General features: G+C 37.3%; 1 protein-coding gene across 2 annotated transcripts; it reads left to right on the top strand.

The window, feature by feature from the left end:
• Positions 1-3888: 3888 nt before the first annotated feature.
• slc43a3a (solute carrier family 43 member 3a) lies at positions 3889-13767 on the top strand. 2 transcript variants are annotated; one of them, XM_026935023.3, is made up of 13 exons: positions 3889-4033; positions 5630-5954; positions 6250-6379; positions 8810-8856; positions 8989-9065; positions 10251-10343; positions 10517-10656; positions 10751-10908; positions 11075-11218; positions 12675-12782; positions 12877-13063; positions 13138-13258; positions 13404-13767. In XM_026935023.3, exons 2-13 carry the CDS (start codon positions 5762-5764, stop codon positions 13548-13550), a joined length of 1545 nt encoding a protein of 514 aa, XP_026790824.1. In that variant the 5' UTR covers positions 3889-4033; positions 5630-5761; the 3' UTR covers positions 13551-13767. The 2 variants fall into 2 exon arrangements, with proteins under 2 accessions (XP_026790824.1, XP_034158888.1); XM_034302997.2 differs by lacking the exon at positions 3889-4033 and adding an exon at positions 4178-4560.
• The last annotated feature ends 1589 nt before the right edge of the window (positions 13768-15356 follow it).

Below are 15356 nucleotides of genomic sequence, written 5' to 3' on the forward strand. Positions count from 1 at the left end.
AATGGCTGCAATAAATATGTTCTTCTTTTTCCTCATCCTCTTGTTGTTGTTCTTCTTCCTCTTGTTGTTGCTGTTGTTGTTCTTCTTCTTTTTATTATTATTGTTGTTGTTGTTGTTGTTGTTATGGTGGCGCAGAGTATCAGCAGGTAGTGTCGCCGCCTCACAGCTCCAGGGTTCAACCCTGAACTTACTGGGCTATGTGGAGTTTCTGTGCGTGTTCTCCCCATGTCTGTGTGGGTTTTCTCCGGGTTCTGCAGTTTCCTCACATCTCCCAAAATACATGCCATGGATCAGTTACACTAAATTGCCCGTAGCTGTGAATGAGTGTGTGCATGTTGCCCTGCGATTGACTGGCATCCCATCTAGGTCCAGAGTTACCAGGTAGATCCTGAATCCATTGCAACTCTGACCAGGATAAAGCATTACTGAAGATGAACGAATGCATCATGTTATTTTTGTTGTTGTTGTTGTTCTTCTTCTTCTTCTTCTTCTTATTATTAGTAGTAGTAGTAGTAGTATTTACGTATAATAAAAAAAGAAAAGGAAAACTTTTTTTGAACAAAATAATAATTTTTAAAAATGGTAAAAAGCAGGTCAGTGATGTCTCAGTGATGGGCAGTGGTAGCTCAGCAGTTAAGATTCTGAATTACTGATTGAAAAGGTGAAAGTTCAAATCCCAGCACTGGCAAAGTACCACCTTCCCTCAACTGCTCCACGATTGTTGTCCCATAATGCTGACCTAGTGATCTGACCACAACTTCCTTCCAAGGTTGGATACGTGAAGAGCAAAACTTTGTGTATATTTTTCTTTTATTTCATGAGAGTTAAATAGAAACATAACAACAACCAAAATAGAATTATAAACAAACTGAATGCATAAGTGTTGAATACAGTTTCAGATTATTTTAAGTGTCTGTGAATTACAGGGTATTCAGGTAAAGAATCCCAGTGTAGATTGTTGTTTGATTATATTGAAGGCCTTTCAGGGAAGTATCTAACAATCATTTCTTGGAAGACAAGGCAGAAATAATAAATAAATAAATAAAATTAGATTAATATCAATTCTAAAAGATACACATTATCAGTGGAGGGATTTATGAACAAGCGATGTTCATTTTCCTGATGTGCATCTCTATTCTGGGAGCAGCATTTTAAACTCTTTGTAACTTTGTGTTACAGCTCTTATATGCTGTAACACAGACTATTGTATAGTGTGTGGTAATGCCACACAGATTAGAGGCTGTTACAGTAATCTGGTTTCTAATCTATTCACAAAGGCATGTATTTTTCTCTCTGTCCTTAGAGATATTATAGTGGTGATAATATAGTGTTTTGCAGACATAAAAGTTGTTTTGTTTTGTTTTTTGTCAAAGTTGAGGTCACTGTGAATAATTCTTTCTAGGTTATTGACGTAGTTTTTGGCCTTCAGAGGCAGGGAGTCAAGATAGGTCAGTATATCTTTCCTCCCAGTAATAAGAGGTTTCCTTATCCTTATCTAGCTACATAAAATTATTGCACATCCACAAGTCTAAGCAGGGAGCTGGCAGACCACTCGACATCTGGCATTAAGTACATTTATACTGTTATCTGTATGTAGACATAAACAAATATTTAATTTGTTAATTATACCAGCTAGTGGAAGCATATATTGATTGAAAAATCAAGGAGCAAGAACAGAACCTTTTGGTGGTGCTTGAAAACAAGAGTACCCAGCACAACATAGTATTCCTGACCATTTAAATAGGATATAAACTAATCTAAAACTTTTTCTGGGTAGAATAAGAAAGGACAAGTGGAGTTATAAGAAGCTATGAGATTGGATGACTCTTCCCAATGAGGTGGTATACAGTGAGATGAGGATAGGACCAAGCACAAATTTTTTGAAGTATTCCAGTCACCTGTAATTTCCTGGACTCCTCACTCCTTCATGGCACCCTACAAAACCAGCAGTAATGACAGGCAATGACAAACTGATAGTTCATACTTTGCTAACCTAAGTTTATGTCTTCTTAATGATGATTCTGGTCTCTCTATAAGCTTAATACAAAAGAGAATGTTGTTTGCTGGTTTTATGGCTGCGAAGAAGACAATAATACAGAACTGGTTTACACCACACACATGTGGAAAAACATATTGGATCCATAGCCTCCTGAAAATAGTGACTCGTGAATGTACAACAGCACGAATTAATAAGGCCAAACCTAGTACTATTGATGCTTGGCAATGTTTTTCCATTAACATACTCGATTATATAAAGGAATGATTTGATTTGGTTTTTTTTCTTTTTTCCCTCCCTTTCTCTCTCCTTTTTGACTGGACTCTTTAAATTATTGATTATATGTCTGTTGTTTTTTTGTTTTGTTCTGTTTTGCTTTGAATGGATGTTATGATGTTATGTTATATGTAAAAGACAATAAAAAGTTGATCACAAAAAAAAAAAAAAAAAAGAAACTGATAGTTCACACTATTAAAAACTTCAGTTAGTTTTAGCCCAAATATTCCGGATACTTGCATTAAGTGTAAAAAGGACAAAGCTACATTATTCCATAGTGTGTGGTAATGCCCAGTGATCCTGGGTTTCTGGAAATGGGTGATTCATTTAGTCTCACTGATTATTGAGAAGAATATCCCTCCTAGTCAGAAATGATGCATTCTCCATACTTGGATTCTCTATATCTTATCAGATGGTGACAAATCTATTAAAAAAGAATCCTTCCTGATTTTCCTGTCTTTGAAGCCAAGAGGGAAATAGCTCACTCCTGGAAAAAGGAGGAACATCCTAGTGTATCACAGTGGTTAAAGGAAATGACATCATTCCTTGCATTAGAAAATAACATATTTTGTTAAGGTCATTAAATGGATTTAGAGAAATATAGGCTACCTTCCTAATCCTTTTAGGAAAAAAAAATGGAGAATGTTGACTTGGATGATTGATTAATGATCTCATCCTGCTATTGTGCACATATTTAGCCTGCTGTGCTGAGAAGCCTTATGTGGAACAAAAAAATAAATGGATCTGACTACGATGTAACAGAACTGCATAAGATGGACATCATGTACCCCTTCCCCCCTTTTTTAAAGTTATTTTTTTGTCTTTCACTCACTCTTCCCTCTATGGATATGGGAGATTATGGGAAAATATAGGAAAGTACATCTTCTTTTTGTTAAAGGACAATCTGTCTTTATAGTCATTGTTTTGAATCCTGTCATTATAATCTATGAATAGCCCATAAAGGAAAAAAAAAAAAAAGCTTTAGATAGAGGAAAACTCTTTCTGGTCACAGGATATCTATTGCAGTCACTGTGGTGTGATTGCCCTTGAGTACAGATTGTTTGGTGTCTGGCAGCTTACAAATGAACTTGATTTAAAACAGAGGATATTTTTTCCAATATATAATTAGTACAAGAGAAACCGGTCTGTAATTCTGCTTGTGATTGGGCGAGTGTTGATTTCTTGAGCATTACAGTTACCAAAGTTTGACTGCATTTGCCTGTTGGAAGTCATATGCTGAGTGATGTGTGTGAATGCAGAGATGACAGGGTTTCCAGATAATAAAGCTATTTTTAGCCAGTGACCTGGAAACACTGTATTTCTTATTCACCTTATTGGGACTGTGATTTAACAAGCCCAGAATGGTCATGTCTGTGCTTGTTCAGACATATAAACCAGCTGTAAAGCACGTTTATCAGGCAACAAGCAATGCAGACTGTGAACGCCATAGTGACACATGAATCATTTTACTGATTCGATTCTTTTGACCAGCAGACACGCGTTTGTTTTCGATTATTGTCTTGTTTGATTTCTTCCTACTTAAACAGAGTAGCAAGCAGAAATATGACAGTATGGAATCTAGACATACAATCTTATCAAGAATCGTGTGTGTGGTGAAATCTGAACTCTACTGCTAGTGAATCGATTCCCATGAATCACACGAATGAGTCCGTCACATTGAACGACTCAGTTGGCAGCTGTACCATGACCAGAGCACAGGCTTGCAGGAAACTGTTAGTGCGGTTTTACCGGATAACGACGGTAAGCTTTTCTGTTCCATTTGATATATACAGTAGTATGTGTGGTAAATATATCATGTAAGTAAAAAATGCAAGTACATTTTAAATGCGTTGATATCAAACAGCACCAAACGCTGCAGCAGTGTAACAGCTCCCACTTTGCCACATGCTGTTAGTCCATTATGAAGGAAGTGATAGTTAATGTAGTCACGCCGTGTGATTAACTGGACACTATTATAGATATTAGGTGCATTATATTATTAATCACCTTTCTTGAAGAAAACCGGTTGATCAGGAAGATTCCAGTTGATTAGATCTAGATTGGACATGTGTGCAGCAGGTGTGGAGACAGACAGCAGACTCCCCAAAGCCTGCATGAACTGCTGTTTATCAAAGAAAAAAATCTACACTCAGTGAACTGCAATTATGCAACTGCGCCTTTGATGCCAAAATTTTTGGAGAATTACTTTTCCTTTTCATACATTTCTAGTAACTACTTTTTCCTGGTCAGGGCCGTGGTGGATCCAGGGCCTGTCCGGGGAACACTGGGTAGGAATACATCTTGGATGGGAAGCCAGGTCATTTTTACATACGACACACAGATAATTTAGAGTCACCAAGTCTAACATGTTTTTTGGGAGGTGGGAGGAAACTGGATAGCCCTGAAGAAACGCATGAGGACATGGGAGAACATGCATGTAATCTCCACACAGACAGTAACCTAGCTCAGGATCAAACCAGGGACCCTGGAGGAGCAACGTCACACACTGCGCCTTTTATATAGTACTTGTAGTAGTGTAATATATAATGATCTTTTTATTTACAGACCACTTGACATTGTGATGTTTAAGCCCACTTGGTGGAATGCAAGGAAAATAGTCCATGTAGACTATCGTATCATTTTTGTCTCTATCATTTGTGTATACTATCATATCGTTGTCTGGGTCCCTGGAGGGCTAGTGGTTAGGCCTCGGCGCTCTCACTGTTGTAGTGAGGGTTTGATTTCCGGCCAGGGAACCAAACCCAGCCACTGGGATTGCACAAGACAGTGCACTCCCAATGCTCGTCCCAAGACCTGATCAAATTTGGGAGGGTTGCATGAGGAAGGGCTTCCGGCGTAAAATAAGATGTGCCAAATCAAATACGCGGACCAATGATAAACTGTTGCGACCCCTAACTGGCGCAGCCGAAAGAAGAAGAATCAAAACTTCATATCATTGTTGTCTCTTTCTATAACTAACAGGGGTGAGAAAGCAAAAACAGCCTAAATTGATGTGATGAAGTGTGACATTTTGGGGAACTAAGTAACAGCTGGAAAGAGGAACATGACTTTAGTCAAAAGTTGCAGCTGAAGTTGTAGGAAAAAGGCCGCTTGACAGACCTAAAATTGTATCAAAGATCAGGCCAGTTGCTCATAAGTGTTGTCACGCTCTTGCGTTACCACTGGTAATGTTCAATTTGCTTTTATTTCCTTACCTTCTCTTGTGCAGCTTTTCAGAAGTGCCTCTGTTAGTAGCCATGAAGAGGCCGAACCAAACTCACTGTACAGACTACTGGTTCAAAAGTATGATCTGTTTTATCTTGTTTCTCCTTGCTGTGTCTCTCCCTGATCACTCAGCTCTCTCTGTACTATCACCCTGGAGCATCCGGTGAAACACCAGCAACTGTGACTGTGGTATGAAAACGGCTGTGTGAAGCTCATAGCAGGCTGTAAACAGTTTTTGAAGACTCAGTGTTGCAGCAGAGCACGATGCTGGGATGTGATGGGGAATCAGGAACAAGGGTTCGATACAAACTGACCCTTTTTACAGGACTGCTGGAGTGCCTGTGCTTTGCTGGGGTTGTGTTTGGTTGGGCTTCTCTTGTATTTGTTCTGAAGACAGATGGATACTTTAATGATCTGTGTGTCAATGTGACTCAAGCAAATGGCACAACAGATAAAGGTGAGAATGGAAAATATGTTTCTGGTATTTTCAAGCTTAGCTTATAATGCTGGGTATCAGGTCTTGGTCTTGTTGTCACATCTGTTAAAATTTAGTTTTGTTAGGAATGTAGACTGTCTAAAGCTAAAAACTCACCTTAAGACTACAAACATATTTATAGAGAAATGTAGTGATGTGACTGTCACATAATGTTTTGCTATATAATAACTATATATACATTTGGCAATGCATTTTTATTATTTATTTGTTTCTCTCTCTCTCACTCACACTCACACACACACTGTTACTCCCCTAGACTGCAGTGCTCAGGATGAGCAGTTCTCTCTTATCTTCACTGTTGCTTCCTTCATGAACAACTTTCTCACTTTCCCCAACGGCTTCTTTTTTGACCTGTATGGAACGATGGCTACAAGACTTCTGGCAATGTGAGTTCAGTAAAATTACACAAAGGGAAATGACACCCACCAGTGACAGGAAAACATATTGAGAAATAGTGGTATAGATAATTCAGTATGCAAAATAACACATTAAATGTGGAGTGTTCATACGGTCAAATCATAACGATGCCATAATCATCCATGGCCAGGAGTCCAAGAAAGCATAACCCATACTTTGCTGTCTGGGTGTGAAGATTGTCTTGTTTGCATTTTCGATTAGTCCAGTGCTTGCCAGTCACAGGATATACAGAACAGGCCAGTTAGTGCAGTCCTCTATGCACATTCAGTCATGATGTTGGGTGATAAATACAGAAGTGGCGACTGCCTTAAGAGGAGGAAGCAGCTTAGCCTTGGGTCTACTGAAAGTTGTAGATGTTGTCTGATGGTGAGAGATGTTGATAATGTTGACAACTAAATTGGGGGAAAATTAAAACAAAAACAGCATTGTACTCAAAGGTCTTGGTGTTTTCTACTTGAGCTTCCACAAATAAATGCATAAAATGTTAATTGGGCTGCAACGTTAATTGGGTGCATCGCTTAAACCTACCAGCATCACATGTGCCACACACTGTGCTACAGACATTAAAAGCAAACCAACAAATGAGACCCAGTATAATGTGAAACCACAATTTAATTAAAGCTGCTGTCAGTTGTTTTAAATAACACTTCAGCAAAATTGGATTCATATTTTATTCATTCATCTTAAGTAACTGCTTCAGCCTGGTCTGGATCTGGAGCCTATCCCAGTAACACTCACAAGGTGGAAATACACCCTGGGTTGCATGCCAGTCCATCATAGAACATGATGCACACAATCATTCACACCTGTAGGCAATTTACTGTAGCTAGTCCACCTACCAGCATGTATTTGGGAAGCAGAAGTACAGGGGAGAACTCGGAGGAAACTCATTCGGACATGGGGAGAACACGTGAAACACCACATAAAGTACTGTGCAAATGTCTTAGGCACGTGCAAAGAAATGCTGTAGCGCAATGATGCCTTCAAAAATGATGAAATTAAATGTTTCTACATTTAAAAAAAATACTATAAAGAGCAGTAAAGAGTAATAAATGAAACAAAGTCAATATTTGGTGTGACGATCCTTCACTTTAAAAAAATAAGTAGTAGTCTCAGGTACAATTTGTGCAGTTTTATAAGGAAATTAGCTGTTTTTATTGAGTTTTATTGTTATTATTTAAGTTTTATTGAGCATCTTGCAGAAGCAGCCACAGTTCTTCTGGAGACTTTGACTGTCACACTTGCTTCTTATTTTTGCAGCAAAACCCAGCAGCCTTCATTATGTTTTTTTTTTGTCTAAAATGTTTTTGTACCGAATCAATAAAGTAGAAGTCATAAAATAAAAATCTATAACAAAGTTTGTACTAAAAAATGGGGTGCCTAAGACTTTTGCACAGTACTGTAGACAGTAACTCCAACACGGAATCGAACCCTGGTTCTACCTGCACTACCTGCTGCACCACCCTGCTGTCCACTTTACATTTTGATGATGTGAAGTAAATGTCTCTGGGATTGTCCTGTGATCTTTAATCAACAACCAACAGTTCAGTTAGCTGTATTAACCAATCAACAAACTACTTTGCAATTTAAATGGTCCTCCCCGCCTATCAATAAAAAGGATAGGATAGGGTAAATAAACTGAAAGGAAAAAGGTCTGGTTGCCAAATATGCCTTATTCATTCATTCATTCATCTTCAGTAAGCGCTTATCCTGGCCAGGGTCGCAGTGGATTTGGAGCCTATCCTGGGAACACTGGGGGCGAGGCGGGAATACACCTTGATGAGACTCCAGTTTATCACAGCATATATCCCTTATAATAAGTAAATAAAAAGTGCTGCAAATATCTGCGGAGGTTTGAAATGGCTTTGAAAACTGAGGCCAGTTGCATTCTCCTCTGATAATAATTGAGAGATTATTTCGGTCGGTAGATTTTGGTTTAATTTGTTATACACTCAAAGTGTAACACATCATAGTCAACTAGGTAAAACTCAACACTTGGATGTCTGCCGGCGTTTAACTGTGAATGATACTTGCGTGACTGTAGCTGGCAAAAGTGCTGCTGTGGATGCAGACTAAGCAGTTACATAATTAGTTACTCCTACAAATGTAATTGAAGCGTTACTGTTTCTAGATCTGCGATTAAGTGTGTAACTGCTTGCACGGAATAAAAACATGCAGTCACACTGGCTCTTTCTGGATCATGATACATGGTGCAGTGTGTGTGCATGTGTTTAGCGAGTTCGAGGGCATGGGGCTACACAAATGGGATGACCCCCTTCGGTCTGGGTAGAGGTTATGAAAATTGCGATATTACCCAAAATATCAGCCCAAATACAGTATATTACAAACTTTAATAGTAGGGAAAAACTACATTTATTCTCATTTTTTTCCCCTCACAGATTCCTCTATACCACAGGAACATTGGTTGTGGCGTTTTCAAGTAAAGGTAAAAAAAAAATAAAAAATGGAACACTAAACTTATTATACTCAAATAACCAGCTAGGCTGATAAAATAGTTTCACTTTTATTTCACTTTTATAATTTCACTTTTTTAATCTCTTTTTTTTTCTCTCTCCAGCTCTCTCCCTCTTGCTCTTCCCTGCTCTTTCTTTCATTGCTGTGGGAGGCATTTTGTTACTTCTCACAAACATGCAGGTATTAAATGTGATAGATACTGTACATGTCAGCACATTTGTATTGAGTGATACCAAACTGAGGAAGAAAAAGTCATTCTGACTTCAAGATGGCCACTGCTACTGTCTTTAGCTATGTGATGTTCTTAGGTTCCTTTTTTATGGATATGTAATACAGTATAAGAAACCACATACAGTACATCTGTTTGAGATTAGTTTAAGGCAAATGTGCAATATGGTTTAGGCATGGAGGTTGCACTGTGCTAAACTATTAGTTAAAAGCTTATCTTACTTATTAGCAGCTTTAGCTTAAAGGCTTGAGAGCAAAACTAAATAATCAGAATTTGGATATCAAACCTGATTGGTTGATGGACTACATTTTAGGGTGGGGGACATTGTGCACAAATTTTAGCTATACCCATTCTTTAAATTTCACTAATACAAATAGAACATTAATAAAACAAACAGTAACAATAAAACATGGGGAATCCTGTCGTAGCAAAATAATCAACATAGCGGAGAGCCATTATAACCCTGAAGCTGATTATTTTCCAATAACGGCACACCCTAAAGTATTTTATTCCTCTTATACTGCAGCAATTTGCCAGTGATTACATTTATTAATTATTTAAAGAGCAGCAGATCATAATTTTTTATTAAAAAGCTGTGGGTTTTTTTGTTAGTTATGTTTAATTTTGTGGAACAACCACAAAACAAGTTAGTTCCTGTTAGGCCTTACGTTATAGCAGCTATAAACAGTTACTCCCTCACCAACCTTTGTTTATTTTCTCTCTTGAAGTTAATAAAAAAATAGAAACTCAGAGAAACTGGAAAGTGCAGAAAGTCTTCTTTTCTGACGACTTTCCTGTGGTAGAAAACTTAAACCTCTCCTTAAGGAACGCTTCGCGATATCAGTGATGAGATGTTTCTTTTTGTTAAACAGCAGCATATTTTAAAACCTGTGTATTATTAGGTTTAGATTATGCGCAGTGTCTGCCATACAAGTCCCTGTAAATTAGACGTTACTAGTAAATATAACATATCAGAACAAGTGCATTAATTTAACCCTGTGATTTGTACTGAAGTTGTCACTACTGTCAGATTAACAACTGAGCAATTAGCCTCATATTCAACCTCATACTTTACACTGTGTGGCCTTATTTATAAAAAAATAAAGTGCTCTGTTACTTTGAATTTAATTCACCAGGTAGGAAATCTTTGTGGCACTCATCGCTCGACTATCATTACTCTCTATAATGGTGCTTTTGACTCCTCATCTGCAATTTTCCTCATCATCAAAGTAAGTAACAGACCTAATTGCAAAACACTTCACAGATCAACTTCAAAAAAACACAATTATCAGCTTCTCATTGCTTGTCATTTGTCTGTTTGCATTGCTTTTTTACTTTACCATTTAATGATGTGTTAAATCCAAGTGAATTTCATAAACATCCACAATTTCATTTCACTAAGGTCCTGTATGAGAAAGGGATTTCTCTTCAGACCTCTTTCCTCTTCCTGTCTGCCTGTGATATTGTTCATCTACTGCGAACTCTCTTCCTTTTACCCAAATCACACATCCCTTATCCAATCCCAGAGAGCTACACTTACGGGTAAAAATCTATAACTCAGTTTTCAGATCACCTCTGAGCAACTTTTTGTTCCTTTATGCCTACCACCTGCTTTTTATTTCTGCTCATGGTACAGGGTAAGTTGTCGTAAATCAAAGAGCTACAATGTTGAAGAGTATGAGAGCAAGCAGGAGTTGAAGTACATACCAGACAGAGCAGGTCAAGACAGAAGCAGAGACAGTGAACCACTAAAGACTGATGACTCGCCTCAAATGGAGGACAGCTCAAGCAAAGGTACTGCTCACTATTTCACTCACATTCTTTTTTTTGCTTTAAAAATGGAATTCGCTTATCACAAGACATCTTTTCTGACTCTACCTACTTACCTGCTGTTTTCTTGTGCTCTTTCTCTTACTCCTTATCATCATAAATCTCACTCTTGCACTCCCTCTTTCTCCAGACAGCAGCTTTAAAAGCTGTGTTCTGTCCTGGTTCTTTCTGTGGCATCTGATATGGCTTTCAGTGATGCAGCTGCGCCATTATCTCTTCATTGGAACGCTGAACCCAATGCTGAACCGACTGGCAAACCAAGACCCAGACACTGGTAAATAAACCCAAAAAAACACTTTACTTTCCTGCCTAGTCTTATCGTTTACTCCATGATCTTACCTTACAATGTAATGTGAATATTTTTTATAGATCTTGCTCATTCTTACTTCGTACCAGACATGACCCACATGCAATATGCCTGCATTGCATAAATGACATTTATGTCATTGCATTTATGCCTGCATTGCATAAATGAATTGTCTAATCCACACCAATTACGTTCCATAAGCGCTAGCATTGCAACCCAGTGTTTTCCTTTCTTCAGTAAAACTAATGTTCGTACGGACGACAGTGTCAGTGGTACATGAGGGACAGTCAGTGATGAGCCAACAGTATACTTAAAAACGTGACATTATTCTGTTTATTCTAATTTCCCTTGTTGCTGTAATAAGTACTCTACAATCATGCTGCATAATTAGAACATTATAGTAGATCATGAATATAAATTTAGTTCAAAGCATATAGAGAATGAGAGTGTGTGATTTAAATGGATTTCTGTTGAGTTATGCTCCTCTCACATGGGCAACTGGGGGAAAAAAATCACTATAAAAGAGCTCAATGCCAAACTAATGCTAAAATTGTATACCTGCTGCATTTTTAATGCTCCACTTCTGGTCATCTGCCATAGCTAGCTGTTTATTTTGCAACAAATTGCTTTCAGAGTTAATACATTTTGAGCAAATCATTTAAACAGATTTACAGTGGCCTGATGAGATCCAGTGGTAGCCAGGCTATTTTCTTTTTGCTACACCTACACTGAAAAAAAAACCTCAATAAATTTACTTAATTCAAATGTGTACATCAATTCCATTTTTTTGTTGGTTTGTTTTCGTACATCCAACATGATTTGATCATGTATTTTCAAATACCCTGAATAAAATCGAAATCCACACTCTCACCTGACCTGAGGATCGAACCCAGGTCGCTGATGTTCTGCAACAGCCACATTAGCATTGAACTGTGCTACTACACTTGGTTTAATTGTGTTAATTTAATACTAGAGTTATTTAGTCCCGTCAGTGCTAGCATCCTTGCGAGACTTTATAATGTAATTGGTTTATGCTAATACTACATGAATTAATCATGCTCACTCTACACAATTCAATCTAGTAAGTAGAAACTTGTTTAAATTAGGTTTAGTATAAGCAATGAAATCATGTTTTGATGAGAAACTTAATATTTTTATGTAAACTATATGTAATATTTTTTCTTAAATATGACCGACCACATATTCCATTTTTTTAGTGTACTATAACACTAAGTAGGGGGTACCATTATCTGGTATAATATTTTGGCATACTATTTTATATAATATTTTGGGACATTTCAAGGTTTTTTTTGTAATACTGGGTTTATTTTTAATTGAATACAGGTGACTGCTACTGATTAGTATTCTCAATATGGAATTAAACATACATTTTCCCTTAAATGTCTATTTTTCTCCCCCACAGTTAGCCGGTACACCAATGCGTTTGCCGTCACTCAGCTGACTGGGATTCTCTGTGCTCCTTGGAATGGCTTGTTAATGGACAGACACAAGGGGAAGGCATTGAAGCCAGGTCAGAAGCAGAATTTGTTCAAATGCGTAATTATACTCAGATACAGGAGAATCCCTAAAATATCTCTCTTCCTCTTTTCACCCATGCTTTGAAGGAGAGACAGAGAAAGAAGCTGACCTGCGCTCGTCCGTCCTGTCTCTCTTCCTCACCTCTTTGCAGTGCCTTCTCTTCTCTGTGTGTACAACCATTCCTGTTCTTCCTCTGCAGTATGCCACATTCGTCCTGCAGGTCCTCAATCGTTCCTTCCTGTATGGCGGGAACGCTGCCTTCATCAGCATTGCGTGAGTGAACCGGTATGAAACGAAGAAAATCTAGGTGAAATTTTGAATAGTGAATTAGTTTTGAATTGTAACAGGTTTCCTGCCCAACACTTTGGAAAGCTGTACGGTCTCGTGATGTCCCTCTCAGCTGTGGTGTCATTGCTGCAGTATCCTTGCCTTGCCTTGGTCAAAACTTTCGGAGGGGATCCCTTCTATGTAAGTCTTATTGGCTCATATTGTGCCTACACCAGCCACCAAAATGTGATAAACATGCCAGAACATAGTTATAGATATAGCCATAGTCATGATCATTTACATGAACATCCACATTCAGTGTGTACGTCTATACTTGTTGTTCTAGGTGAACCTTATTTTGACCATTCTTACACTATTGGCTTTCATCCATCCTCTGAACGTCTTCCGGCACTGTAGAAGCCTGGCCACGCAGAGAGAAAACACACAGTGCATGCTGCATGCTGATACTTCAAGAAGGGAATCTATACTATAAAACCAGATAATTATCATGATCAAAAATTACATTTCATATGGCTATTTGTACAAAATAATGGATTGAAAGATTTTTTTTCTATAATGCAGTCAATGTCAAATTATGCAGTTTACATCAAGCCGATCCATGGGTTAAGGGTTATTTTTAAAAATCAATATAATGCCATTTTTTATTCTTTTCATGGATACTATCTATATTAAAATGCCGCAATACAGTAGCCTTTTGTGAATGTTTTATTTTAGTTGTTGATATAGAACAAACAAGACGTGGCATTGACATGACATGTCAAATGACAAATAAACAGACACACAAAAAAGGAAATAGTTATATAAACATGCTGTAGTTCTCTTCTGTATTATTAAGCATCCCCACTGGTGATGCTCATGTAAATATAAGACCAGAAATTTATGGAATTCTGTGCCACACCCACTCGGAGGTTTTCAGTCATATGCAAATAGATAATAATGATATTTTCAGCTGATCGTGTATATCTACAGTTCCAAAACTGACAACTTATATTATGCAATCAAAAAAAACAAAACAAAACAACAACAAATAGAATAGAACAGACTTTGAGATGACACCGTTCTGATACCAGTATTGGTATTGGGCAAAAAAAAAAAAACTGTGGATCAGATATCAGAGAAAACGTATCAGATATATGATCCTGCAACAAATGGCAAAGACTGGAACCGGATTTGAAAAAATGAAATTATATTTTGGAACTGGAAATGTTTACATATAAAGAGTCATGACTTTTTTCTTTTGTAAGGATTGATTTTATTTTATACATTATTATTATATTTACAATGTTAGTGATTTTTATGTGAAAGAGTTCAACTCTGAAATACTTCAATTTGAAAAAACTTTTTAAAGTTTAGTAGTTTTTAAGAAAGCAATATCGGATGGGAATTGGTATTGGCTGATACTCAACGTTTCAGAATCGGTATCAGAAAATAAGTATTATCTCTAATACTTATCTTGTGCCATCTCTAAACAGAGCACAATAGAGCAGAACAGAATGAGTACAGTAGAAGAGAATATGAATATTGGGAACAGAACAGTTATTGGTGTTATTATATATTTCACTGATAGAGGAGACACACAGCTCTTGCTGCAAGCAACTCTTAACTAGAACACTGTGAATTATGACATGGATGTAAGCACACCAGTTATTATATAACGAAGATAAAACTTTAAGGTTTGGTAACAAATTATTTATAAGCAAGCAGTAGGTAGTTCACTAATTAATGATTTTGTAAATAAATATTACATGAAGTTTAAGATACATTTTCTATAAAGTATTTAGGTATCAGTTTAAAACACCTTAAATTAAAAAAATTCCTCATTTAATGCTTAAAAAAAATATATTATTATTATTTTTTTTTATGTCACATTCCGATCCACTTCTCTTCGTCCTGATCTGAATGCAACCGGGATATTACAGCACTCTCACTCACTTGATTTCTAACACAACTGTTTTCTTGTTTGCTTAATCAGCTCAGTCATGCATGCTCATTACGAGGTTTTGCATCTTTTCAGTGTGCAACTCTGACTGTCATTTCCCATTGCTTCTCTCATTTAGACATTTTGCTTTCCCTGTGTTTTGATCTGCTTTTGCCCTGAATTGTACTTTTTGTCTCATCATTTGACCATTGCCTGTTTTTGACCATGGTTCTGCCTGCTGACTGTGACTTTTAATAAAATTAAGCTAGTGAGTACATCCAACTGCCTCCATTTCATGACATTTATAATTTATTATTAAATGACTTCTTAGATGAGCATACTTCAAGCCTGATCTGATGG

Source organism: Pangasianodon hypophthalmus, chromosome 3 (genome assembly GCF_027358585.1).
Source record: "Pangasianodon hypophthalmus isolate fPanHyp1 chromosome 3, fPanHyp1.pri, whole genome shotgun sequence".
NCBI lineage: Eukaryota > Metazoa > Chordata > Actinopteri > Siluriformes > Pangasiidae > Pangasianodon > Pangasianodon hypophthalmus.